This window comes from Salmo trutta, chromosome 3, assembly GCF_901001165.1.
Source record: "Salmo trutta chromosome 3, fSalTru1.1, whole genome shotgun sequence".
Classification (NCBI taxonomy): domain Eukaryota; kingdom Metazoa; phylum Chordata; class Actinopteri; order Salmoniformes; family Salmonidae; genus Salmo; species Salmo trutta.
Genome location: NC_042959.1, coordinates 4,151,454 through 4,177,438, shown reverse-complemented (window position 1 = coordinate 4,177,438; position 25,985 = coordinate 4,151,454). Strand labels below are relative to the sequence as shown.

Below are 25,985 nucleotides of genomic sequence, written 5' to 3'. Positions count from 1 at the left end.
TCTTTAAAACCATGCTGGTCGTTATCCAGAGAGAGAGAGAGAGAGAGGCGGCTGATATTTCAGCCTTTCCTCTGAACATCTAGCCAGGCATGGTAGTTAGGGGTTTAGTAGCTAGCTAGCGTTCAGGCTCCTGTCCTCTGTCCTCTTCCTAGCTAGCTAGTGTTCAGGCTCCTCTCCTCTGTCCTCCTCTCTCCCTAGCTAGCTAGTGTTCAGGCTCCTCTCCTCTGTCCTCCTCTCTTCCTAGCTAGCTAGTGTTCAGGCTCCTCTCCTCTGTCCTCCTCTCTTCCTAGCTAGCTAGTGTTCAGCAGGCTCCTCTCCTCTGTCCTCCTCTCTTCCTAGCTAGCTAGTGTTCAGCAGGCTCCTCTCCTCTGTCCTCCTCTCTTCCTAGCTAGCTAGTGTTCAGGCTCCTGTCCTCCTAGCTAGCTAGTGTTCAGGCTCCTCTCCTCTGTCCTCCTCTCTTCCTAGCTAGCTAGTGTTCAGGCTCCTGTCCTCTGTCCTCCTCTCTTCCTAGCTAGCTAGTGTTCAGGCTCCTCTCCTCTGTCCTCCTCTCTTCCTAGCTAGCTAGTGTTCAGGCTCCTCTCCTCTGTCCTCCTCTCTTCCTAGCTAGCTAGCATTCAGGCTCCTCTCCTCTGTCCTCCTCTCTTCCTTAATAACAGTGTGTTTCTCTAAAAGTGCTGATTAGACTCCAGTTATAGCCCTGGGAAGCATCACAGCACTACACTCTATAATTGGGGATTAAGTAGGTTATGCCTCCCTATGCTGTGTGTGTGTGTGTGTGTGTGTGTGTGTGTGTGTGTGTGTGTGTGTGTGTGTGTGTGTGTGTGTGTGTGTGTGTGTGTGTGTGTGTGTGTGTGTGTGTGTGTGTGTGTGTACTCGCAATACAGATCTCAACCAGAGCATTGTTGCTATGCATACTGTTATGTTGTGAAGCCCCAAATGACTGTATGTGCTGCAATTTTGTTAGCGTTCCCTACTGTATACAGTTAGCTTTCCCTACTGTATACAGTTAGCGTTCCCTACTGTATACAATTAGCGTTCCCTACTGTATACAGTTAGCTTTCCCTACTGTATACAGTTAGCGTTCCCTACTGTATACAGTTAGCTTTCCCTACTGTATACAGTTAGCGTTCCCTACTGTATACAGTTAGCGTTCCCTACTGTATACAGTTAGCTTTCCCTACTGTATACAGTTAGCTTTCCCTACTGTATACAGTTAGCTTTCCCTACTGTATACAGTTAGCGTTCCCTACTGTATACAGTTAGCTTTCCCTACTGTATACAGTTAGCGTTCCCTACTGTATACAGTTAGCTTTCCCTACTGTATACAGTTAGCTTTCCCTACTGTATACTGTTAGCTTTCCCTACTGTATACTGTTAGCAATCCCTACTGTGTACAGTTAGCGTCCCCTACTGTATACAGTTAGCTTTCCCTACTGTATACAGTTAGCGTTCCCTACTGTATACAGTTAGCTTTCCCTACTGTATACAGTTAGCGTTCCCTACTGTATACAGTTAGCGTTCCCTACTGTATACAGTTAGCGTTCCCTACTGTATACAGTTAGCGTTCCCTACTGTATACAGTTAGCTTTCCCTACTGTATACTGTTAGCTTTCCCTACTGTATACTGTTAGCAATCCCTACTGTGTACAGTTAGCAATCCCTACTGTATACTGTTAGCGTTCCCTACTGTATACAGTTAGCGTTCCCTACTGTATACAGTTAGCGTTCCCTACTGTATACAGTTAGCGTTCCCTACTGTATACAGTTAGCTTTCCCTACTGTATACAGTTAGCTTTCCCTACTGTATACAGTTAGCTTTCCCTACTGTATACAGTTAGCTTTCCCTACTGTATACAGTTAGCGTCCCCTACTGTGTACAGTTAGCTTTCCCTACTGTGTACAGTTAGCGTCCCCTACTGTATACAGTTAGCTTTCCCTACTGTATACAGTTAGCGTCCCCTACTGTGTACAGTTAGCTTTCCCTACTGTGTACAGTTAGCGTCCCCTACTGTATACAGCCTTGTAGTCTTTGCCTTGAACCATGTATTGAAACAAGCCATTTAATGTACACAATTCCTGTGGAGTTTGTTTGGGGTGGGGTGGGGGGGGGAGAGAGAGAGAGTTAGAGAGAGAGACTAGTCTGTGGTGACCTAAATGTCAGAAACAGACAAGAACCTGACACCCTCAGCACACAGGGGGACAAACACCTACTTGGGGTGACAGCATTCCCTCCCCCATATGCCCCCCTAGACACAACTATGACAACATAACCAACACAACTCCTTGCAGCGCTGTCGCACGCTGGATATGTACATAGTCAATGGTAGGCTTCGAGGGGACACCTATGGTAGGTACACCTATAGCTCATCTCTTGGCAGTAGTACTGTAGACTACTTTATCACTGACCTCCAACCCAGAGTCTCTCAGAGCGTTCACAGTCAGCCCACTGACACCCTAAACATCAGCGCCACAGGTAACTTCCACAAAGCTGTGAATGATCTGAGAGACAAGGCAAGAAGGGCCTTCTATGCCATCAAAATGAACATAAAATTTGACATATCAATTAGGATCTGGCTAAAGATACTTGAATCAGTTATAGAACCCATTGCCCTTTATGGTTGTGAGGTCTGGGGTCCGCTCACCAACCAAGAATTCAGAACATGGGACAAACACCAAATTGAGACTCTGCATACAGAATTATGCTAAATATCCTCTGTGTACAACGTTAAACACCAAATAATGCATGCAGAGCAGAATTAGGCCGATACCCGCTAATTATCAAAATCCGGAAAAGAGCCGTTAAATTCTACAACCATCTGAAAGGAAGCGAATCCCAAAACTTCCATAACAAAGCCATCACCTACAGAGAGATGAACCTGGAGAAGAGTTCCCTAAGCAAGCTGGTCCTGGGGCTCTGTTCACAAACAAAGAGAGAGAATAGCAGAGAGTGAGAGAGGGAGAGAATAGCAGAGAGAGGGAGAGAATAGCAGAGAGAGGGAGAGAATAGCAGAGAGAGGGAGAGAATAGCAGAGAGAGGGAGAGAATAGCAGAGAGGGAGAGAATAGCAGAGAGGGAGAGAATAGCAGAGAGGGAGAGAATAGCAGAGAGGGAGAGAATAGCAGAGAGAGGGAGAGAATAGCAGAGAGGGAGAGAATAGCAGAGAGGGAGAGAATAGCAGAGAGAGGGAGAGAATAGCAGAGAGAGGGAGAGAATAGCAGAGAGAGGGAGAGAATAGCAGAGAGGGAGAGAATAGCAGAGAGGGAGAGAATAGCAGAGAGGGAGAGAATAGCAGAGAGGGAGAGAATAGCAGAGAGGGAGAGAATAGCAGAGAGAGGGAGAGAATAGCAGAGAGAGGGAGAGAATAGCAGAGAGAGGGAGAGAATAGCAGAGAGAGGGAGAGAATAGCAGAGAGTGAGAGAGGGAGAGAATAGCAGAGAGGGAGAGAAAAGCAGAGAGGGAGAGAGGGAGAGAATAGCAGAGAGGGAGAGAATAGCAGAGAGGGAGAGAATAGCAGAGAGGGAGAGAATAGCAGAGAGTGAGAGAGGGAGAGAATAGCAGAGAGGGAGAGAATGGCAGAGAGTGAGAGTGAGAGAGAACAGCTGAGAGTGAGAGAGAATAGCAGAGTGAGAGAGGGAGAGAATAGCAGAGAGGGAGAGAATAGCAGAGAGTGAGAGGATAGGAGCGCTTTAACAAAGACGAGACAAACTGAAATGGCTCTAGGGGAAGTTCAGTCACCATCTGAAACATTTCATTGAACGCCCAGGGATTCTATTTGCTCCCATTGGTGGAGAGTCGTTTTACAGGTTTTAGCTTTGGACCGAAGGAATCCTTGGTGGAGTGTCTCTGTAGAGAGACAAAGACAGGCTTTGTGGGAGAGAGCCTTATTGTTGCTGGGGCTCAACAGGACCTGTGCTTCACTAGATTTATAAGGGAAAAGAATAAAAGACAAGAGCTTGACAAAACATTCACACAGCTTCATCCACATTATACACTCACAGCTTCATCCACATTATACACACACAGCTTCATCCACAGTATACACACACAGCTTCATCCACATTATACACTCACAGCTTCATCCACATTATACACTCACAGCTTCATCCACAGTATACACACACAGCTTCATCCACAGTATACACACACAGCTTCATCCACAGTATACACACACACACAGCTTCATCCACATTATACACACACAGCTTCATCCACAGTATACACACACAGCTTCATCCACATTATACACTCACAGCTTCATCCACAGTATACACACACAGCTTCATCCACATTATACACTCACAGCTTCATCCACAGTATACACACACAGCTTCATCCACATTATACACTCACAGCTTCATCCACAGTATACACACACAGCTTCATCCACAGTATACACACACTCACAGCTTCATCCACATTATACACACACAGCTTCATCCACAGTATACACACACTCACAGCTTCATCCACAGTATACACTCACAGCTTCACCCACAGTATACACACACAGCTTCATCCACATTATACACACACAGCTTCATCCACATTATACACTCACAGCTTCATCCACATTATACACACACAGCTTCATCCACATTATACACTCACAGCTTCATCCACATTATACACTCACAGCTTCATCCACATTATACACACACAGCTTCATCCACATTATACACACACAGCTTCATCCACATTATACACACACAGCTTCATCCACATTATACACTCACAGCTTCATCCACATTATACACTCACAGCTTCATCCACATTATACACACACAGCTTCATCCACAGTATACACACACTCACAGCTTCATCCACAGTATACACACACTCACAGCTTCATCCACATTATACACACACAGCTTCATCCACAGTATACACACACTCACAGCTTCATCCACAGTATACACTCACAGCTTCACCCACAGTATACACACACAGCTTCATCCACATTATACACACACAGCTTCATCCACATTATACACTCACAGCTTCATCCACATTATACACACACAGCTTCATCCACATTATACACTCACAGCTTCATCCACATTATACACTCACAGCTTCATCCACATTATACACACACAGCTTCATCCACATTATACACTCACAGCTTCATCCACATTATACACACACAGCTTCATCCACATTATACACACACAGCTTCATCCACATTATACACTCACAGCTTCACCCACAGTACACACACACAGCTTCATCCACATTATACACACACAGCTTCATCCACTGACTGTTACTTTTGATTTTGACCCCCCTCTTTGTTCAGGGACACATTATTCCATTTCTATTAGTCACATGTCTGTGGGAACTTGTTCAGTTTATGTCTCACTTGTTGAATCTTGTTATGTTCATACAAATATTTACACATGTTAAGTTTACTGAAAATAAACTCAGTTGACAGTGAGAGGACGTTTCTATTTTTTTGCGGAGTTTATATATTAATATTTCTGGTATTTCCTAGATATGGGGAAAAACACTTCAAAAACAAGCTACATATGGGCAGAACCAAAACAAGTTATCTAATGATCTTGTTGTTCAAAGTGTTTTATTGTTTCCTGTACTTGTCTTATATTATCTCCAATGTATCGTAAAAAAAACCTGTCTGATTAGTATTAATAATATCCCTAAATACTTTTTTAATTCTATGTGCTGTGCAATTTGTTAGAATTTTTGCATCGCAACACTGAAGTGTAAGGGGCCTCCAATTTTTTTAATGGACTGGATCTTTATATTTACCACCTGTTTTCTGTTTCAGTAATAATGGTTGGCAGCGGTTTAGACATGAATGGCTGTGTTGTGTTATTTTGAGGGGACAGCACATTTACACTGTTATACAAGCTGTACACTCACTACTTTACATTGTAGCAAAGTGTCATTTCTTCAGTGTTGTCACATGAAAAGATATATTCAAATATTTACAAAAATGTGAGGGGTGTACTCACTTTTGTGAGATACTGTATGCGCCAACCCCCCCCTCCTCTGATATGCACCACCCCCCCTCTCTGATATGCACCACCCCCCCTCTCTGATATGCACCACCCCCCCTCTGTTATGCACCAATCCCCCTCCTCTGTCATGCACCCCCCCTCTGTTATGCACCAATCCCCCCTCTGATATGCACCAATCCCCTCCTCTGATTTGCACCAATCCCCTCCTCTGATTTGCACCAATCCCCTCCTCTGATATGCACCAATCCCCCCTCTGATATACACCAATCCCCTCCTCTGATTTGCACCAATCCCCTCCTCTGATTTGCACCAATCCCCTCCTCTGATATGCACCAATCCCCCCTCTGATATGCACCAATCCCCTCCTCTGTTATGCACTAATCCCCCCTCTGTTATGCACCAATCCCCCTCCTCTGATATGCACCAATCCCCTCCTCTGTTATGCACCCCCCCCCTCTGATATGCACCAATCCCCCTCCTCTGATATGTACCAATCCCCCCTCTGATATGCACCAATCCCCTCCTCTGTTATGCACCAATCCCTCCTCTGATATGCACCAATCCCCCTCCTCTGATATGCACCAATCCCCCCTCTGATATGCACCAATCCCCTCCTCTGATATGCACCAACCCCCCCTCTGATATGCACCAATCCCCCCCCTCTGATATGCACCAATCCCCCCTCTGATATGCACCAATCCCCCCCCCCCCTCTGATATGCACCAATCCCCCCCCCCTCTGATATGCACCAATCCCCCCCCCCCTCTGATATGCACCAATCCCTCCTCTGATATGCACCAATCCACCTCCTCTGATATGCACCAATCCCCCTCCTCTGATATGCACCCCCCCTCCTCTGATATGCACCAATCCCCTCCTCTGATATGCACCAATCCCCTCCTCTGATATGCACCAATCCCCTCTGTTATGCACCCCCCCCCCTCTGATATGCACCAATCCCCCTCCTCTGATATGCACCAATCCCCTCCTCTGATATGCACCAATCCCCCCCCTCCAAGACCATCACAGCTCTAATGGAGACACAAAGCTTATTGCTGCTCTCATGACCTCCTATGAAGGGTTGTACACTTGGCATAATGTTAATACTACACTATCTATGCCAGAGGGGACACAGTGAATTCATCCCAAATGGCACCCTATTCCCTTAAAAGTGCACTTATTTTAACTAGGTCCCATAGGGAATAGGGTGTCATTTGGGAATCAAATAGTATTTTATTCATTTTTTTATCCTTCATTTTTCTGTGAGTCATAGTCTAATGGACAGTGGTTTGGTTTGGCTAACTCGGTGTTAAAAAGGTTTTTCTCCAAACTGTTGGTTGGGAGAAACACTGTATTTAAAACATGTCTCCCATTTCCTCCTTCCAGGAGTTGGACCAGCAGAAGTACATCCACACTAAGGGTTGTGTGGGCCAGTTTGAGAGGTGGCTTCAGGACAACCTGATCATTGTAGCCGGGGTCTTTGTGGGCATTGCACTTTTACAGGTAAGGAGGACTTCCAAAGACATTTATTTAACAAATGTATAGTTAAAGAATCAGCTTTGTGTGAATCAGATAAATTATGTCTGCATTTGCTGTCATCATCATGACAGGAAGTCAGGGTTTCTGCTAGTTGACCATTACCGGCTTTTGGCATATACAAAAACAAATATATCCCATAAATAAAACGGTTGCCGGGCCAAAATGACTGGGAGAAAAAAAATCCCATTGCAAAATAATACTTGTTATTCATTGATGGAAATACATTTGACCGTCATGCTTATCGGTCTATAGGTTAATTAGCATAATATAGTGTAATCAAACTGGTCTGTGTGTATTTTCGTTAGTCATCATGTGTCTTATTTATCCTACACGTCTATTACATGCGCACAGCATATAGAAGAGCCTATTTCGAGCGGGATTTCTTACAATGGGGAAGCTTACAATTTATCCTGCCATTTTTTTACCATTCTGCTTGCCAGTTATGATATTCATATGTGTATTTTCATGGAACAGTTTTATTTCAATAAAGTTTTTTTGTTTCTATCAAGCGATTAATAAAAAATAAAAAAATGGAATTAAAATGATAAAAATCGGGAAAAGTTATAATTCAACTAATGTGAGGTCATCGGTCTTTGCCATATAAACACATTGATACACTGTGATCCAGTGGCAGCTAAAGAAATGAGCTCGTGGAACTCATAGCCTATAGGCCAATGCAGCAGTAGGCCTATTTCCATTGTTCTTTCATCCTGAGGATTGGTGATTATCGAGGGGCAGATTGTTGGAAAGATTTTTCAAATAGCTTACTTCGTGGAACTATAGTTTTAATTAGGGATGCACAATATATCAGTGAACATATCGGAATCGGCCAATATTAGCTAAAAATGTCAACATCGGTATCGGCCCGATGTCTAGTTTTAACGCCGATGTGAAAAACCGATGTCAAAGTTGACGTGCATACCTCTATAACGTAGGTACATGAGCTACATACCTCTATAATGTAGGTAGATGAGGTACATACCTATATTACGTAGGTACATGAGCTACATACCTCTATAATGTAGGTAGATGAGGTATATACCTATATTACGTAGGTACATGAGATACATACCTCTATAACGGAGGTAGATGAGGTACATACCTCTATAACGGAGGTAGATGAGGTACATACCTCTATAACGGAGGTAGATGAGGTACATACCTCTATAACGGAGGTAGATGAGGTACATACCTCTATAACGGAGGTAGATGACGTAATGACGCCACGTAAAATGGTGCGCTACACGTGCAACGCAGCATTCCTAACCTAGTCCACAATGTCTGCTGTGTGGATCGAGCAGTCATTTGAAAGAGTATGACAATTTCAGCGAGACAACTCAAAGGCGAAATCCATTAAAGCCAAGATAGTGGAATTCATTGCCCTTGACAATCAACCGTTCTCTGTCGTCGATGATGTTGGCTTTCGCCGACTGGTCGAGCCCCGGTACACACTACCAATGTGCTATTTTTCCGATGTTGCCCTACCGGAGTTACACAGTAAAAGCGTCACTGCTATTAGCTTCACAACATACAATGGAATGCCGTTTGGGTCTTTGCGTGCCAAAAAAGATACAGTAGCACTTTCAAAGCTGTACAAAGAAGTCTGCAAACAGGCAAACACCGGTCACGAACGATGTGTTTACAATAATGCTTTGGTAATAAAGCTTAATTTGTTTGACCGCAACTTCTGGGGGGGCTTTCGGATGGAGATGCAATAAAAGTGACAGTGAAGATGAGGCCTCAGAGTCTGATGTCCAAGAGGTGGACTTTGAGGAGGTCCAGGGAGAAGACATGGAAGCCTGAGAGGAAGACAACCAAAGCTTTAGTTTCTAGACTATCATTTTACAGATGATATGTTGAAAATGTTTTTGGGGAAATGTGATGGATCAATATTCCCTTTCTTTTGTTGTTCAGTGAAATCATCTCATGTGAAGAGTCAACTCATTTAATTAAAGTTCAATTCGTAACTAAATTTTCTTTTTTTTCTATTGGAAGGATTTAATAATTTGCAATTATGTCTACTTATGATAAGGTAAAAGGTTTATGTTTCTGTCTCCATATGATATGGTAAATATATCCAATGCAAAAAAAACACCTACATTTAAATTGTATTAATATTAATTTGCATATATTTCCATTAATTTCCATATATTCCCGTTAATTCCCACAGAAAGTTTCCACCTCTGAATATTCCCCAAAATGTGCATTCCTAATCCTAGTCGTATTAGCAACCCGTCCTAGTTGTTGCATCTTTAGATTCCCCTTCTTTCTAAGTTTCTAACAGATGTTTTCGTCTCTTGTCACATATGGAACCTTTATCAGGAGCCCTGTTTAAAGTGGTGTTTTCCCAGGAGCCCTGTTTAAAGTGGTGTTTTAATCAGGAGCCCTGTTTAAAGTGGTGTTTTCCCAGGAGCCCTGTTTAAAGTGGTGTTTTCCCAGGAGCCCTGTTTAAAGTGGTGTTTTATCAGGAGCCCTGTTTAAAGTGGTGTTTTGTCAGGAGCCCTGTTTAAAGTGGTTTTTTCCCAGGAGCCCTGTTTAAAGTGGTGTTTTGTCAGGAGCCCTGTTTAAAGTGGTGTTTTATCAGGAGCCCTGTTTAAAGTGGTGTTTTATCAGGAGCCCTGTTTAAAGTGGTGTTTTCCCACCGAGTTGCATTTTGGCGAATGTTTGAAAATGACGTTTTATTGGCTGCTTTAATACATGAGTTGCATGTTCTGTTAAGATCATTACCATAATGTAAATGTGCTGTTTCATATCATTACCATAATGTGCATGTTCTGTTAAGATCATTACCATAATGTTCTGTTAAGATCATTACCATAATGTAAATGTTCTGTTTAAGATCATTACCATAATGTAAATGTTCTGTTTCATATCATTACCATATTGTAAATGTTCTGTTTCATATCATTACCATATTGTAAATGTTCTGTTTCATATCATTACCATATTGTAAATGTGATTTCTGTCATTATGAGCACCGTGTTGGACGCCCTAGTCGGTTATCCACCCACTGCATATGGGTCCGGTAAATTTCTCAAATGGCTGTTAAATCAAAATCTTCCCGGTTACGGTTTGCCCCGACATTTTCCTAAAGGAAACCCTGCTGGGAGTGTCGAATTAGTTTGAGACTGCCATCTGCTGACGAGAATCATGATTACTTCCTTTTCTCTGTGTGTCGCTCTAAATCAGAGAACCTATGCTATAAATGTCAGCTATGTGCCAGAGGCTGGTAGAGAGGAAATGGAATTTAGCTAACCTGTGATGTAATTTCCTGTTTAGATATTTGGGATTTGCCTGGCTCAGAACCTGGTGAGTGACGTCAAGGCCGTGAAGGCCAACTGGTGACCCCAGGACCTTGAGGGGGAGCGTACTCTGACCTTTGACCCCCAACATCCAGCTCACCTCCCGCTGAACCGCTGAGAGATGGAAACACAAACAGCTGTTTACCTCTGGTCCTGCCGGGCTGAGAGATGGAAACACAAACAGCTGTTTACCTCTGGTCCTGCCGGGCTGAGAGGTGGAAACACAAACAGCTGTTTACCTCTGGTCCTGCCGGGCTGAGAGGTGGAAACACAAACAGCTGTTTACCTCTGGTCCTGCCGGGCTGAGAGATAGAAACACAAACAGCTGTTTACCTCTGGTCCTGCCGGGCTGAGAGGTGGAAACACAAACAGCTGTTTACCTCTGGTCCTGCCGGGCTGAGAGATAGAAACACAAACAGCTGTTTACCTCTGGTCCTGCCGGGCTGAGAGGTGGAAACACAAACAGCTGTTTACCTCTGGTCCTGCCGGGCTCGGGAGCTACCACACAAAACATTGTTTACTGTCCCAAACACACACACACACACACACACACACCGTTTATTACCACTCTGGTCTGGGGACTTACACACACAAGTACATATGGACACACAGGGGACTCCTGTGGATGTCTAGCTCAACTGATCTGACTTGAGAAACTGGACTCTGTTGTTTACACTTTAATTCCACTGGGTGTGTTTACCTGCTCCAGGAAGATGCACCCATTGGCTGAGGAGATGAATAGAAAGACGAATAAACAGATAGAGGACCTGGGTAAAAGCTTTTATTTAAAAAAAATAAATATTTAGCCTGTTTTTGAACGGCATGTTCATATATATATATATGAATTTATTTTCAGAGTCTGTCGACGTTTTGAGTTTAATCAAACAGCAGACAGACAGACAAATATGGAGAGATTATGTTTCTCTCCCAGCGTTCTTGAAGCTTTGGACCTTTTACTTGATCTAAACTTTAACCTTATACTGACGTTAAATCTCAGTTATACTGACGTTAAATCTCAGTTATACTGACGTTAAATCTCAGTTATACTGACGTTAAATCTCTGTTATACTGATGTTAAATCTCTGTTATACTGACGTTAAATCTCAGTTATACTGACGTTAAATCTCTGTTATGCTGATGTTAAATCTCAGTTATACTGATGTTAAATCTCTGTTATGCTGATGTTAAATCTCTGTTATACTGACGTTAAATCTCTGTTATACTGACGTTAAATCTCTGTTATACTGATGTTGAATCTCTGTTATGCTGACTTTAAATCTCTGTTATGCTGACTTTAAATCTCTGTTATGCTGACTTTAAATCTCTGTTATGCTGACTTTAAATCTCTGTTATGCTGACTTTAAATCTCTGTTATACTGACGTTAAATCTCTGTTATACTGACGTTAAATCTCTGTTATGCTGATGTTAAATCTCTGTTATACTGACGTTAAATCTCTGTTATACTGATGTTGAATTTCTGTTATGCTGACTTTAAATCTCTGTTATGCTGACTTTAAATCTCTGTTATGCTGACTTTAAATCTCTGTTATGCTGACTTTAAATCTCTGTTATGCTGACTTTAAATCTCTGTTATGCTGACGTTAAATCTCTGTTATACTGACGTTAAATCTCTGTTATACTGACGTTAAATCTCTGTTATACTGACGTTAAATCTCTGTTATGCGGAGGTTGGTTTGATGCGTTTATTCTGTCTCTTCTGGTATCCCACCTTTTGGAAGCTTGAATTACATTACACCCCTGTTGTTATTCTTATGTCTTATCAACAAAAACAAAAACAATTCTCCTTGCGTTTGTTGTCTGTCTTCGTTGGACTGGTTTTTAATTTGTTTATATGAAATAACAAATACTTGTTAATATCTTTATATTTAAATATTAACACATTTTCTCAATATAACATGAATGCTACTTTATCATTTTTGCTTCTTAGAGGATTTAGAGTAGAGTTTCCGGGTACATTTCCCATGTTTTCCATGAATCCTGGTTGTAGGATACTGTATTTCCTGCCTATTCCTTCCTGATTCTGGGAATCTTCCAACTGGGATTTCTGGGAAAGTTAACAGAATGTTTCATTCCCTGTTAGTACAGTACGTTATCAGTAACCATGGTGACATGTAAATTATGTTATTATTCTGATCTTTATTATTACATTTTCAATACAGAGTTTACACTGTGCATCCCAGTACATTTTTCAGCACATTATCAGATTTGTAGCAGTATCTGTTTTACATTGAATTCATTGTATTTATTGGGATTTGTCTGGCGTGAAGACATTCCCTGCAGTGTCCGTCTTCGTCCTAGTAGCCACCCAAAATGTCAGCTCTTTCTACCCATTTATAGCCTCCTCTTTGTGGTAGCGTTCGGGAGTGGTCAGGGTCCCCTAGCTACACCCTACCAAGGTCTAGCTCTTCCTGTGGTATATACAAGGCCTATATGTAGGAGCCTGTAACTCCTCGTTTTGGGATTCTCCCTGGTTGGTTGATTGTTGTAATAACAGGCTTGATTCTGTATCATTTACATCCCTGCTTGTCAGACAACTCCATGTCCCACTCTTTATATGCTGCAGTCCAGCAGCATGGGCCCTGGGTGTTTTTAAGGAACACTACTGTCGTTCTTCAAGTAGCCTCGATCGATGGTTGGCCTGAATATGACAACCATCAGGGTATAGCCTTGATAATGACGACCAGACTATAGCTAACGGCTATTTCTTTACCAATCAGTTCCTCGATGGTTTGCCTGAATATGACAACTGTCAATTAGTGTGCCAGGCCAGGTTTTTATGCAGACAAAATGAAAGATTACAGTTGATATTAGAACAGGATGTTTGTTTTAAAGTTTCAATGCAGCCGTTATTCTCTCTATCAAATGAGTCTGTGCTGACGTTAAAATGACGCGATTTATAATTCATGTAGGCCAGCTCGGGTTCAACCCATCGGTTTCTTGGACCAATCAGAACGGTTTGAATGTGTTTGCGTTTGAGAAGTCCTCTGGGAGGAAGCCAGACTCATGGTGGAGAAGAAACCTTGGTGGGTGTGGCGTCTGGCTGGAGCCATGTGGATGGGTAGACAGGAAACTATATAGAGGCTCCATATCAAAGAGTTACATTCCATTTTCAAGGGGTTTGATTTACTTCCTTTCTTTCCTGTGTTACTTCCTGTGCTACTTCCTGTGTTATTTCCTGTGTTACTTCCTGTGCTACTTCCTGTGTTATTTCCTGTGTTACTTCCTGTGTTACTTCCTGTGTTATTTTCTGTGTTACTTCCTGTGTTATTTCCTGTGCTACTTCCTGTGTATGTGCATTGTCTTTTCCAACCACTTCATCTCAGATAAATGAATCTGCAACATTTTGGTGCTTTTCACATTTTATTACGACACAACTGCTTCATGAATGATTGGTCGATTTCAAAGCGTGTCTAGACCTGAGTGAGGCTCTATGTCTACCCAAGTTCCGGACGTCAGCTATGGTTTTCTCCTCATTAGACAAGACTGATCTATTATAGATACACAATATTGTCTTTGTGTTTTAAGTTCGCAAACCTCAATGTGAATTTTTATCAATGATTCTTAGGATTTGTAGTACACACTGGGTTGGTGGCGTCTGGTGTTTTCACAGAACATGACTGATTTCTTTCTCTGTTTTCTAACGTAAAGGGGTGTCTGTGGTTACTGCCGTCTGTAACTAACCGGTTTGTTGGGAGTTTTTTTAATTTTATCTGAAAGCCTTTTTAAGATATTTTATTTTACGTTCCCCTCATAGCTTGGAACATTTCCGGAGTCTACCTCCATCTTAGAGAGATGTCCTTTTAAAGCTAGTGGTTGGATTTGTTCCGTCGCCTGTCAGAAAGACACTGAGAGGTGCAGAGAATCTCTTAACTGTTTGGTAATACCTATAACAGCGCCATGACAGAAAGCCAGTAGTTCATAGTTTTATTTGTACTTTCTGAGGACGTAGTTTCAATGAAAAGTTACAGTATGGCGATTTAAGGTTTATAAGTGAAATGTTTGTCCTGAACTGGAAAATGGCATTGTGTGTAATTTCTATCACCGCAGTGACAGTACCATAGCCATTCCATTTAAGATAATTCAAAAGGATATTTCCTGTATCTTGCTCTTCTTCTTATGTTGAAAAATGTAGCATTCATGTGTTTTTGATGGGAGAAATGTTGAAGATGCTTTTTTGTCTTCATTTCTTGAATTCCATGTTGTCATCAATACAGCTGGAATGTAAACGAGTAACAGATTTATTTAAAACTTTTTTTTTTTTTAGCAATGTTTTGATTTTCAACTTGTTAACATCTTAAAGGGTTATATTGTAAAGAAATGCTGAAAACGATTAAAATGACTGGTTGTGGGACATGGTTTCTTACACTTTACATTGTGTTACAAATATACTTATTTTTCATATTAAATTAAAAATGATTTATTAAAAACATCTGGCCTCCATCGCAAGTTTTGATGTGTCAACATACAGTGTCTCACAAAAGTGAGTACACCCCTCACATTTTTGTAAATATTTGAGTCTATCTTTTCATGTGACAACACTGAAGAAATGACACTTTGCTACAATATAAAGTAGTGAGTGTACAGCTTGTATAACAGTGTAAATTTGCTGTCCCCTCAAAATAACACAACACAGCCATTAATGTCTAAACCGCTGGCAACAAAAGTGAGTACACCCCTAAGTGAAAATGTCCAAATTGGGCCCAAAGTGTCAATATTTTGTGTGGCCACCATCATTTTCCAGCACTGCCTTAACCCTCTTGGGCATGGAGTTCACCAGAGCTTCACAGGTTGCCACTGGAGTCCTCTTCCACTCCTCCATGACGACATCACGGAGCTGGTGGATGTTAGAGACCTTGCACTCCACCATGACGGAGCTGGTGGATGTTAGAGACCTTGCACTCCTCCATCACGGAGCTGGTGGATGTTAGAGCCCTTGCACTCCTCCATGACGGAGCTGGTGGATGTTAGAGACCTTGCACTCCTCCATGACGGAGCTGGTGGATGTTAGAGACCTTGCACTCCTCCATGACAGAGCTGGTGGATGTTAGAGCCCTTGCACTCCACCATGACGGAGCTGGTGGATGTTAGAGACCTTGCACTCCTCCATCACGGAGCTGGTGGATGTTAGAGCCCTTGCACTCCTCCATGACGGAGCTGGTGGATGTTAGAGACCTTGCACTCCTCCATGACGGAGCTGGTGGATGTTAGAGACCTTGCACTCCTCCATGACGGAGCTGGTGGATGTTAGAGCCCTTGCACTCCTCCATGACGGAGCTGGTGGATGTTAGAGACCTTGCACTCCTCCATGACGGAGCTGGTGGATGTTAGAGACCTTGCACTCCTCCACCTTCCGTTTGAGGATGTCCCACAGATGCTCAATAGGGTTTAGGTCTGGAGACATGCTTGGCCAGTCCATCACCTTTACCCTCAGCTTCTTTAGCAAGGCAGTGGTCGTCTTGGAGGTGTGTTTGGGGTCGTTATCATGTTGGAATACTGCCCTGCGGCCCAGTCTCCGAAGGGAGGGGATCATGCTCTGCTTCAGTATGTCACAGTACATGTTGGCGTTCATGGTTCTCTCAATTAACTGTAGCTCCCCAGTGCCGGCAGCACTCATGCAGCCCCAGACCATGACACTCCCACCACCATGCTTGACTGTAGGCAAGACACGCTTGTCTTTGTACTCATCACCTGGTTGCCGCCACACACGCTTGACACCATCTGAACCAAATAAGTTTATCTTGGTCTCATCAGACCACAGGACATGGTTCCTGTAATCCATGTCCTTAGTCTGCTTGTCTTCAGCAAACTGTTTGCGGGCTTTCTTGTGCATCATCTTTAGAAGAGGCTTCCTTCTGGGACGACAGCCATGCAGACCAATTTGATGCAGTGTGCGGCGTATGGTCTGAGCACTGACAGGCTGACCCCCCCCCCCCCTTCAACCTCTGCAGCAATGCTGGCAGCACTCATACGTCTATTTCCCAAAGACAACCTCTGGATATGACGCTGAGCACGTGCACTCAACTTCTTTGGTTGACCATGGCGAGGCCTGTTCTGAGTGGAACCTGTCCTGTTAAACCGCTGTATGGTCTTGGCCACCGTGCTGCAGCTCAGTTTCAGGGTCTTGGCAACCTTCTTATAGCCCAGGCCATCTTTATGTAGAGCAACAATTCTTTTTTTCCAGATCCTCAGAGAGTTCTTTGCCATGAGGTGCCATGTTGAACTTCCAGTGACCAGTCAGTATGAGGGAGTGTGAGAGCGATGACACAATTTAACACACCTGTTCCCCATTCACACCTGAGACCTTGTAACACTAACGAGTCACATGACTCCGGGGAGGGAAAATGGCTAATTGGGCCCAATTTGGACATTTTCACTTAGGGGTTTACTCACTTTTGTTGCCAGCGGTTTAGACATTAATGGCTGTGTGTTGTGTTATTTTGAGGGGACAGCAAATTTACACTGTTATACAAGCTGTACACTCACTACTTTACATTGTAGCAAAGTGTAATTTCTTCAGTGTTGTCACATGAAAAGATATACTCAAATATATTACAAAAATGTGAGGGGTGTACTCACTTTTGTGAGATACTGTACATAATTTTATGTCTTTATGCATGTACAGTCTGTCTGTTTATTTATTGGCTTGGAGAGAGAAATGCTAGGCGGTATTAACCAGAATCTAGGTTTATTTTAAATGAAATGTCTTAAATGTGCCACTAGAGGGCGACACTTAAAGAATAGCTCTGCTCGGCTGAGGTGGTACGCAGCGTGTGTCAGAGTAGGAGCGCTGATCTAGGACCATGTCCTCCCTCCCCTGGTCATGTAATCTGATCAGGTAAAACTGATCCTGAATCAGGATGTAGGGGCTGATGTTAGTAAAGGGTTTTACAAGGTGAAACTATATATATATATATATATATATATATATATATATATATATATATATATATAAATAAAAATACACTTTTGCAGACTTTGTTTCTGTACTGGTGAAATGACCAGGTTGCAGCATGATGGATTAAATGCTGTGACAGGATGTGTTTAGCTGTTTTTAAATAGGACCTGTGGGGTGGTAACCTTGTGGAGTTTGCATTGCGTTTTGCACACATTCAACTCTGCAGAGGAGTTAAATAGAAGAGCCTCTATAGAGAAGAGCCATGTCTGTTTGTTTTTTGTTATAAGGTATCTTTAAATTAAACCAAGGCAGGACATAAACAATGTTTTGACAGACACGGTCTTTGTCTGGTCATGTAGATAGGTTTATTTCGGTGAAAATGCTTTAGAGACCTTCGAGTTCAAGAGGTGAAAGGGAAAAAAATATATAAAACTTTTGAGAGATTTCACTCTGAACCAGAGTTAACACCATTTGAAAGTAATGTGAGACTAAACATGCCAGAAGATACCCAGCTGACATGTCTGACCTCTACACCCTGCATTCTGCATACATTCTGCATCAAATTAGCTCCCTTTTCCCAGGTAGGCCATAGGCTCGGAGTTCATTTCTTTGTTGTTTAATTATTATTTTTTTTTTTTTTTACATATTGTTTTACATATTTTACTGTTATTTTACCAGGTAAGTTGACTGAGAACACATTCTCATTTACATCAATGACCTGGGGAATAGTTTCAGGGGAGAGGAGGGGGATGAATGAGCCAATTGTAAACTGGGGATGATTAGGAGGCCGTGATGGTATGAGGGACAGATTGGGAATTTAGCCAGGACACCGGGGTTAACACCCCTACTGTTACAATAAGTGCCATGGGATCTTCAGTGACCACAGAGAGTCAGGACAAACGTCCCATCCGAAAGACGGCACCCTATATAGGGCAATGTCCCCAATCACTGCCCTGGGGCATTGGGATATTTTTTTAGACCAGAGGAAAGAGTGCCTCCTACTGGCCCTCCAACACCACTTCCAGCAGCATCTGGTCTCCCATCCAGGGACTGACCAGGACCAACCCTGCTTAGCTTCAGAAGCAATATATACGGAAGACAAATATTTTCAAAGATTTTACTGAGTTACAGTTCATATAAGGAAATCAGTCAACTGAAATAAATTCATTAGACCCTAATCTATGGATTTTCACATGACTGGGAATATAGAAATGCATCTGTTGGTCACAGATACCTTAAAAAAAAAAAGGTAGGCGCGTGGATCAGAAAACCAGTCATTTTCCTCATGCAGCACAACACATCTCCTTCACATAGAGTTGATCGTGGCCTGTGGAATGTTGTCCCACTCTTCAACGGCTGTGTGAATTTGCTGGATATTAGCGGGAACTGGTACACACTGTTGAACACACAGATCCAGAGCATCCCAGACATGACATATCCTGGTGAGTATGCACGCAGTGGAAGAACTGGGAAATGTTCAGCTTCCAGAGATTGTGTACAGATCCTTGCGACATTGGGCAGTGCATTATCATGCTGAAACATGAGGTGATTGATGGTTGTGGATGAATGGCACGAAAGCGGGCCTCAGGATCTCATCACGGTATCTCTGTGCATTCAAATTGCCATTGATAAAATGCAATTGTGTTCGTTGTCTGTAGTTTATGCCTGCCCATACCATAACCCCATGGGGCACACTTCACAACGTTGACATCAGCAAACCGCTCGCCCACACGACGCCATACACACGGTCTGCTGTTGTGAAGCCGGTTGGACAAACTGCCAAATTCTCTAAAATTATGTTGGAGGCAGCTTATGGTAGAGAAATGAACATTCAATTATCTGGCAACAGCTCTGGTGGACATTCCTGTAGTCAGCATGCCAATTGCACACTCCCTCAAATCTTGAGACGTCTGTGGCATTGTGTTGTGTGATAAAACTGCACATTTTAGAGTGGTCTTTTATTGCCCCCCAGCACAAGTTGCACCTGTGTAATGATCATGCTGTTTAATCAGCTTCTTGATATGACACATGTCAGGTGGAAGGATTATCTTGGCAAAGGAGAAATGCTCACTAACAGGGATGTAAACAAATTTGTTCTTAAAATATGATCAGTTTATTATAGATCCACCAGCCGTCAGACGAAGACTTGATAATTTCATTATTATAGATCCGACAGACGAAGACAAGATCATTTCATTATTATGAATCCACCAGCCGACAGACGAAGACAAGATCATTTAATTTGATGGATAAACTGGTGGGGTTGTAGTATGAATGCCAATGAGATGGAAGGAAAGATCTTTCTCTTTAAGGAAGGAAGGAACGAAGCCATTTCCTGTTTATGCTCTCTTTCTCTTGAAGGAACGGAGCCATTTCCTGTTTATGTCCATTGAGTCAGTTGTGATCTGAATCAGATCTGTAATGCAACACAGACCTAGAGACAAGACCAACACAGGACACACGCCTTCTCTGCTTTCTGCACAGATGGTTAAGGATGCATCCCAAGTGGCTCCCTATTCCCTATATAGTGAATTGCTTTTGACCATGGTCCATAGGGAATAGGGTGTAGGGAATACAGTATATAGGCAATAGGGTGCCATTTGGGACACAGTCCATAAGTCGTATTGGGAAGACTGAAGAAACTCTCTATGTAACACACCGTGAATTACTGTTCCATCCGATAGCAAGTCATCTAAGTGGATTTCTCTTTACAACACAGACCTAGACCCAATATCAACACAGGGCACTGGTCTTCCTCTGGTTTCAACCAGACCTCTGCCACACTGATCCTCAACACGGGGGCCCCTCGGGTGTGTGCTTAGTCCCCTCCTGTACTCCCTGTTCACCCACGACTGCATGGCAAATCTTGACTCCAACACCATCGTTAAGTTTGCTGATTACACAGTAGTAGTAGGCCTGATCACCGACAACGACGAGACAGCTTATAGGGAGGAGGTCAGAGACAACAACAACTTCTCCCTCAGTGTGAGCAAGACAAAGGAGCTGATCGTGGACTACAGGAAAATGCGGCCCAAACAGGCCCCCATTAACATCGACGGGGCTGTAGTGGAGCGGGTCGAGAGTTTCAAGTTCATTGGTGTCCACATCACCAACGAACTATCATGGTCCAAACACACCAAGATAGTTGTGAAGAGGACACAACAAAACTTTTTCCCCCTCAGGAGACTGAAAAGATTTGGCATGGGTCCCCAGATCCTCAAAAAGTTCTACAGCTGCACCACCGAGAGCATCCTGACCGGTTGCTTCACCACCTGGTATGGTAACTGCTCGGCATCCGACCGTAAGGCGCTACAGAGGGTAATGCGTACAGCCCAGTACATCACTGGGGCCAAGCTTCCTGCCATCCAGAACCTACATACCAGGCGGTGTCAGAGGAAGGCCATAAAGATTGTCAAAGACTCCAGTCACCCAAGTCATAGACTGTTCTCTCTGCTACTCGGCAAGTCTTGGTCCAAAAGGCTCCTTAACAGCTTCTACCCCCAAGCCATAAGACTGCTGAACAATTAATCAAATGGCCTACCCAGACTATTTTACACTGCTGCTGCTCGCTGTTTATCAATACATAATCACTTTACCCTACCTACATGTACAAATTACCTCGACTAACCTGTACCACCCGCACATTGACTTGGTACCGGTACCCCCTGTATATAGCCTCCACATTGACTCTGTACCAGTACCCCCTGTATATAGTCTCCACATTGACTCTGTACCGGTACCCCCTGTATATAGCCTCCACATTGACTCTGTACCGGTACCCCCCTGTATATAGCCTCCACATTGACTCTGTACCAGTACCCCCTGTATATAGTCTCCACATTGACTCTGTACCGGTACCCCCTGTATATAGCCTCCACATTGACTCTGTACCGGTACCCCCTGTATATAGCCTCCACATTGACTCTGTACCGGTACCCCCTGTATATAGCCTCCACATTGACTCTGTACCGGTACCCCCTGTATATAGCCTCCACATTGACTCTGTACCGGTACCCCCTATATATAGCCTCCACATTGACTCTGTACCGGTACCCCCTGTATATAGCCTCCACATTGACTCTGTACCAGTCCCCCTGTATATAGCCTCCACATTGACTCTGTACCGGTACCCCCCTGTATATAACCTCCACATTGACTCTGTACCGGTACCCCCTGTATATAGCCTCCACATTGACTCTGTACCGGTACCCCCTGTATATAGCCTCCACATTGACTCTGTACCGGTACCCCCTGTATATAGCCTCCACATTGACTCTGTACCGGTACCCCCTGTATATAGTCTCCACATTGACTCTGTACCGGTACCCCCTGTATATAGCCTCCACATTGACTCTGTATCGGTACCCCCCTGTATATAGCCTCCACATTGACTCTGTACCGGTACCCCCTGTATATAGCCTCCACATTGACTCTGTACCGGTACCCCCTGTATATAGCCTCCACATTGACTCTGTACCGGTACCCCCTGTATATAGTCTCCACATTGACTCTGTACCGGTACCCCCTGTATATAGCCTCCACATTGACTCTGTACCGGTACCCCCTGTATATAGCCTCCACATTGACTCTGTACCGGTACCCCCTGTATATAGTCTCCACATTGACTCTGTATCGGTACCCCCCTGTATATAGCCTCCACATTGACTCTGTACCGGTACCCCCCTGTATATAGCCTCCACATTGACTCTGTACCGGTACCCCCTGTATATAGTCTCCACATTGACTCTGTACCGGTACCCCCTGTATATAGCCTCCACATTGACTCTGTACCGGTACCCCCTGTATATAGCCTCCACATTGACTCTGTACCGGTACCCCCTGTATATAGTCTCCACATTGACTCTGTATCGGTACCCCCCTGTATATAGCCTCCACATTGACTCTGTACCGGTACCCCCTGTATATAGCCTCCACATTGACTCTGTACCGGTACCCCCTGTATATAACCTCCACATTGACTCTGTACCAGTCCCCCTGTATATAGCCTCCACATTGACTCTGTACCGGTACCCCCTGTATATAGCCTCCACATTGACTCGGTACTGGTACCCCCTGTATATAGCCTCCACATTGACTCTGTACCGGTACCCCCTGTATATAGCCTCCACATTGACTCTGTACCGGTACCCCCCTGTATATAGCCTCCACATTGACTCTGTACCGGTAACCCCTGTATATAGCCTCCACATTGACTCTGTACTGGTACCCCCTGTATATAGCCTCCACATTGACTCTGTACCGGTACCCCCCTGTATATAGCCTCCACATTGACTCTGTACCGGTACCCCCTGTATATAGCCTCCACATTGACTCTGTACCGGTACCCCCTGTATATAGTCTCCACATTGACTCTGTACCGGTACTCCTTGTATATAGCCTCCACATTGACTCTGTACCGGTACCCCCTGTATATAGTCTCCACATTGACTCTGTACCGGTACACCCTGTATATAGTCTCCACATTGACTCTGTACCGGTACCCCCCTGTATATAGTCTCCACATTGACTCTGTACCGGTACCCCCTGTATATAGCCTCCACATTGACTCTGTACCGGTACCCCCTGTATATAGCCTCCACATTGACTCTGTACCGGTACCCCCTGTATATAGCCTCCACATTGACTCTGTACCGGTACCCCCTGTATATAGTCTCATTATTGTTATTTTATTGTGTTACTTTTTATTTGAATTATTTTTTTTACTTTTAGTTTATTTAGTAAATATTTTCGTAGCTTTATTTTCTCAAAACTGCATTGTTGTTTAAGGGCTTATAAGTAAACATTTCACGGTAAGGTCTGTTGTATTCGGCACATGTGACAAATAATATGTGATTTGATTTGACCTGGGTTCAAATATTATTTTAATGAATTAGAATTAATGTTAATTACTTTACCTGAGCTTAAATTGAGCTTGACTGTTGCAATAAAAGTGTCCCAAAACGGCAAACTCTTCTCATCTGACACTCAATGCAGGAGAAAGCAAACAACAAAAGCTTTACAAATATTTCAAATAGTATTCAAACCCAGGTCTGATTTCAACATAGATGGTTATGAGTCATTTTGAAGTGTCTGCACTAATGAAGACTTCTATGGAATGGGGTGTTCATCTGGGTAAAATCATGTATAAAGGCCTCTATGGAATGGGGTGTTCATCTGGGTAAAGTCATGTATAAAGGCCTCTATGGAATGGGGTGTTCATCTGGGTAAAGACATGTAGTCCAAAAAGAAAGTGATGCCATCTGCCATAAATATTTGGAAAAGACTTTGGAAACTCAGTATGACTCATTTAAGACATTAAAATGGTATCTATGAGTTGACCTGATTCTCGGTAAGTAGAAAAAAAGGACTTAATTGCCAAAATGTCTCTCTACCCTTTTAACTAAAGATACTGTATGGTACACCCAAATCAACATCACTGCATTTTTCATGTAAAAGTCTATAACTCAAGTTACAAATTGGTTATAAATGATTGGCATTTTTCCCAATCTTCTCAAATATTACTTTTAAAACTTCACATGACATTCTGTGTAGATCGTTAGGATGTAATTGAATCAAATGAGTGAATTGTCTTTATCTCTGTGCTGTGCTGTGCGAATTGTCCTCTGTAGTCTCATTGTTTTGTTTTTAATATAAATGTTTTGCTAACATTTCATCAACATCAAGCTTCTTTTATGGGGCAGCTTCAAAGTAGAACAATCAGGGTTGTGGGTTCGATTCCCGCAGGGGACCAGTACAAACGGAAATGTATTGCACTCGCTACGTTGCTCTAGATAAGTTGCTCTAGATAAGAGCGTCTGACAACAAAACAAATGTAGATCTGCATGGAGAAAATACCCAGTTTTACTAATATGTAATGTTTTTGGGTTGCGCTATTTGACCAATAAGGAGAGTGATGGAGTGCTGCATCAGATGACCTGGCAATCCACAATCACTCGACCTCAACCCAACTGAGATGGTTTGTTATGAGTTGGACCGCAGAGTGAAGGAAAAGCCTCTAACAAGTGCTCAGCATATGTGGGAACTCCTTCAAGACTGCTTTGTTGTTGCGTTTGAGGTTATTGTGGAGAAAAAAAATGGGGGGGAAAAATTGGAACAGGGTGAACAGGGAATAGGGATCTGGTCTAAAGTAGTGCACTATGGGTAACAGGGTGAACAGGGAATAGGGATCTGGTCTAAAGTAGTGCACTATGGGTAACAGGGTGAACAGGGAATAGGGCTCTGGTCTAAAGTAGTGCACTATGGGTAACAGGGTGAACAGGGAATATGGCTCTGGTCAAAAGTAGTGCACTTTTTTGGGTTTGCCCTAGCACTGATAAACTTTATTCAACTAATCAACTCATCACCATGTAAATCCAGGCAAATATAAAACCGTAGCCCATTTGGCTCCCCAGGATCGTGATTAATAAACACTGTACTATACTGTAAGAGCAATAGGGTGTGATTTGAGACCCATCCAAAGAAAGCAGGGACTCTCAGGGGAGTTAAAATGGCCCCCAGCAGAGAGAGAACCATGGTCATTACCGTGTTGATCTGGAAACCAGTTTATTTATCTGTGAGCAGCTTGTAGCGTCCTGGCGGAGTGCACCCATTCAATCTGTGTGTCGTCACATCTGCGTCATTCAGCTGGGAGATGCAGCCATCACATGATGCCAGTAAACCCCTTCTGCTTTATATATGGAGAGATAACTGAGAGAGAGAGACAGAGACAGAGAGATTTGTTATTGAAAATACATTTTCTTTCTGAACCGTAACTAACCAGGGCAGCATAATAAAAAGTAGAGGGAATATGAGAGGGACAAGAAGAAGGTTTTGACAAGGCTGATGCTTAGAAAAGACTAGACTCGGTCTGCCAGGGTTCATACAGTATAAGGACTAGAGTACAGGTCAGGACAAGGGTTGTGTTTGCGGTGAACATGTTACTTAGTAACAGTTGAGTGGCTTGAAAGAACGTTCCAGAATGTAGTGGTGAAGCTTCATTGTTGTTATTGGTCACTGTGGCTTTTTAGCGTCAACATTCCAACTTCAAATAACTTTGCTATTTTTACTACATGAATAGAAACCCTATATAACCAACGTTATTATTTGTAGCAGAAGTTTAGTCCTGAAACAGACACTTACAGTACCAGTCAAAAGTTTGGACACACCTACTCATTCAAAGGTTTTACTTTATTTTTTACTATTTTCTACATTGTAGAATAATAGTGAAGACATCAAAACTATGAAATAAC

The 25,985-nt window shown here is 43.1% G+C and overlaps 1 protein-coding gene across 1 annotated transcript in view; it reads left to right on the top strand.

Annotated features, from left to right (window-relative positions):
- Positions 1-15,270, top strand: part of LOC115166614 (tetraspanin-17) — a 51,406-nt gene extending 36,136 nt beyond the window's left edge. The window contains exons 7-8 of the mRNA XM_029720394.1: positions 7,365-7,481; positions 10,797-15,270. Coding sequence (XP_029576254.1) covers positions 7,365-7,481; positions 10,797-10,862 — 183 coding nt within the window. The 3' untranslated portion in view covers positions 10,863-15,270. The remainder of the gene's footprint in view (positions 1-7,364; positions 7,482-10,796) is intronic.
- Positions 15,271-25,985: the final 10,715 nt, after the last annotated feature.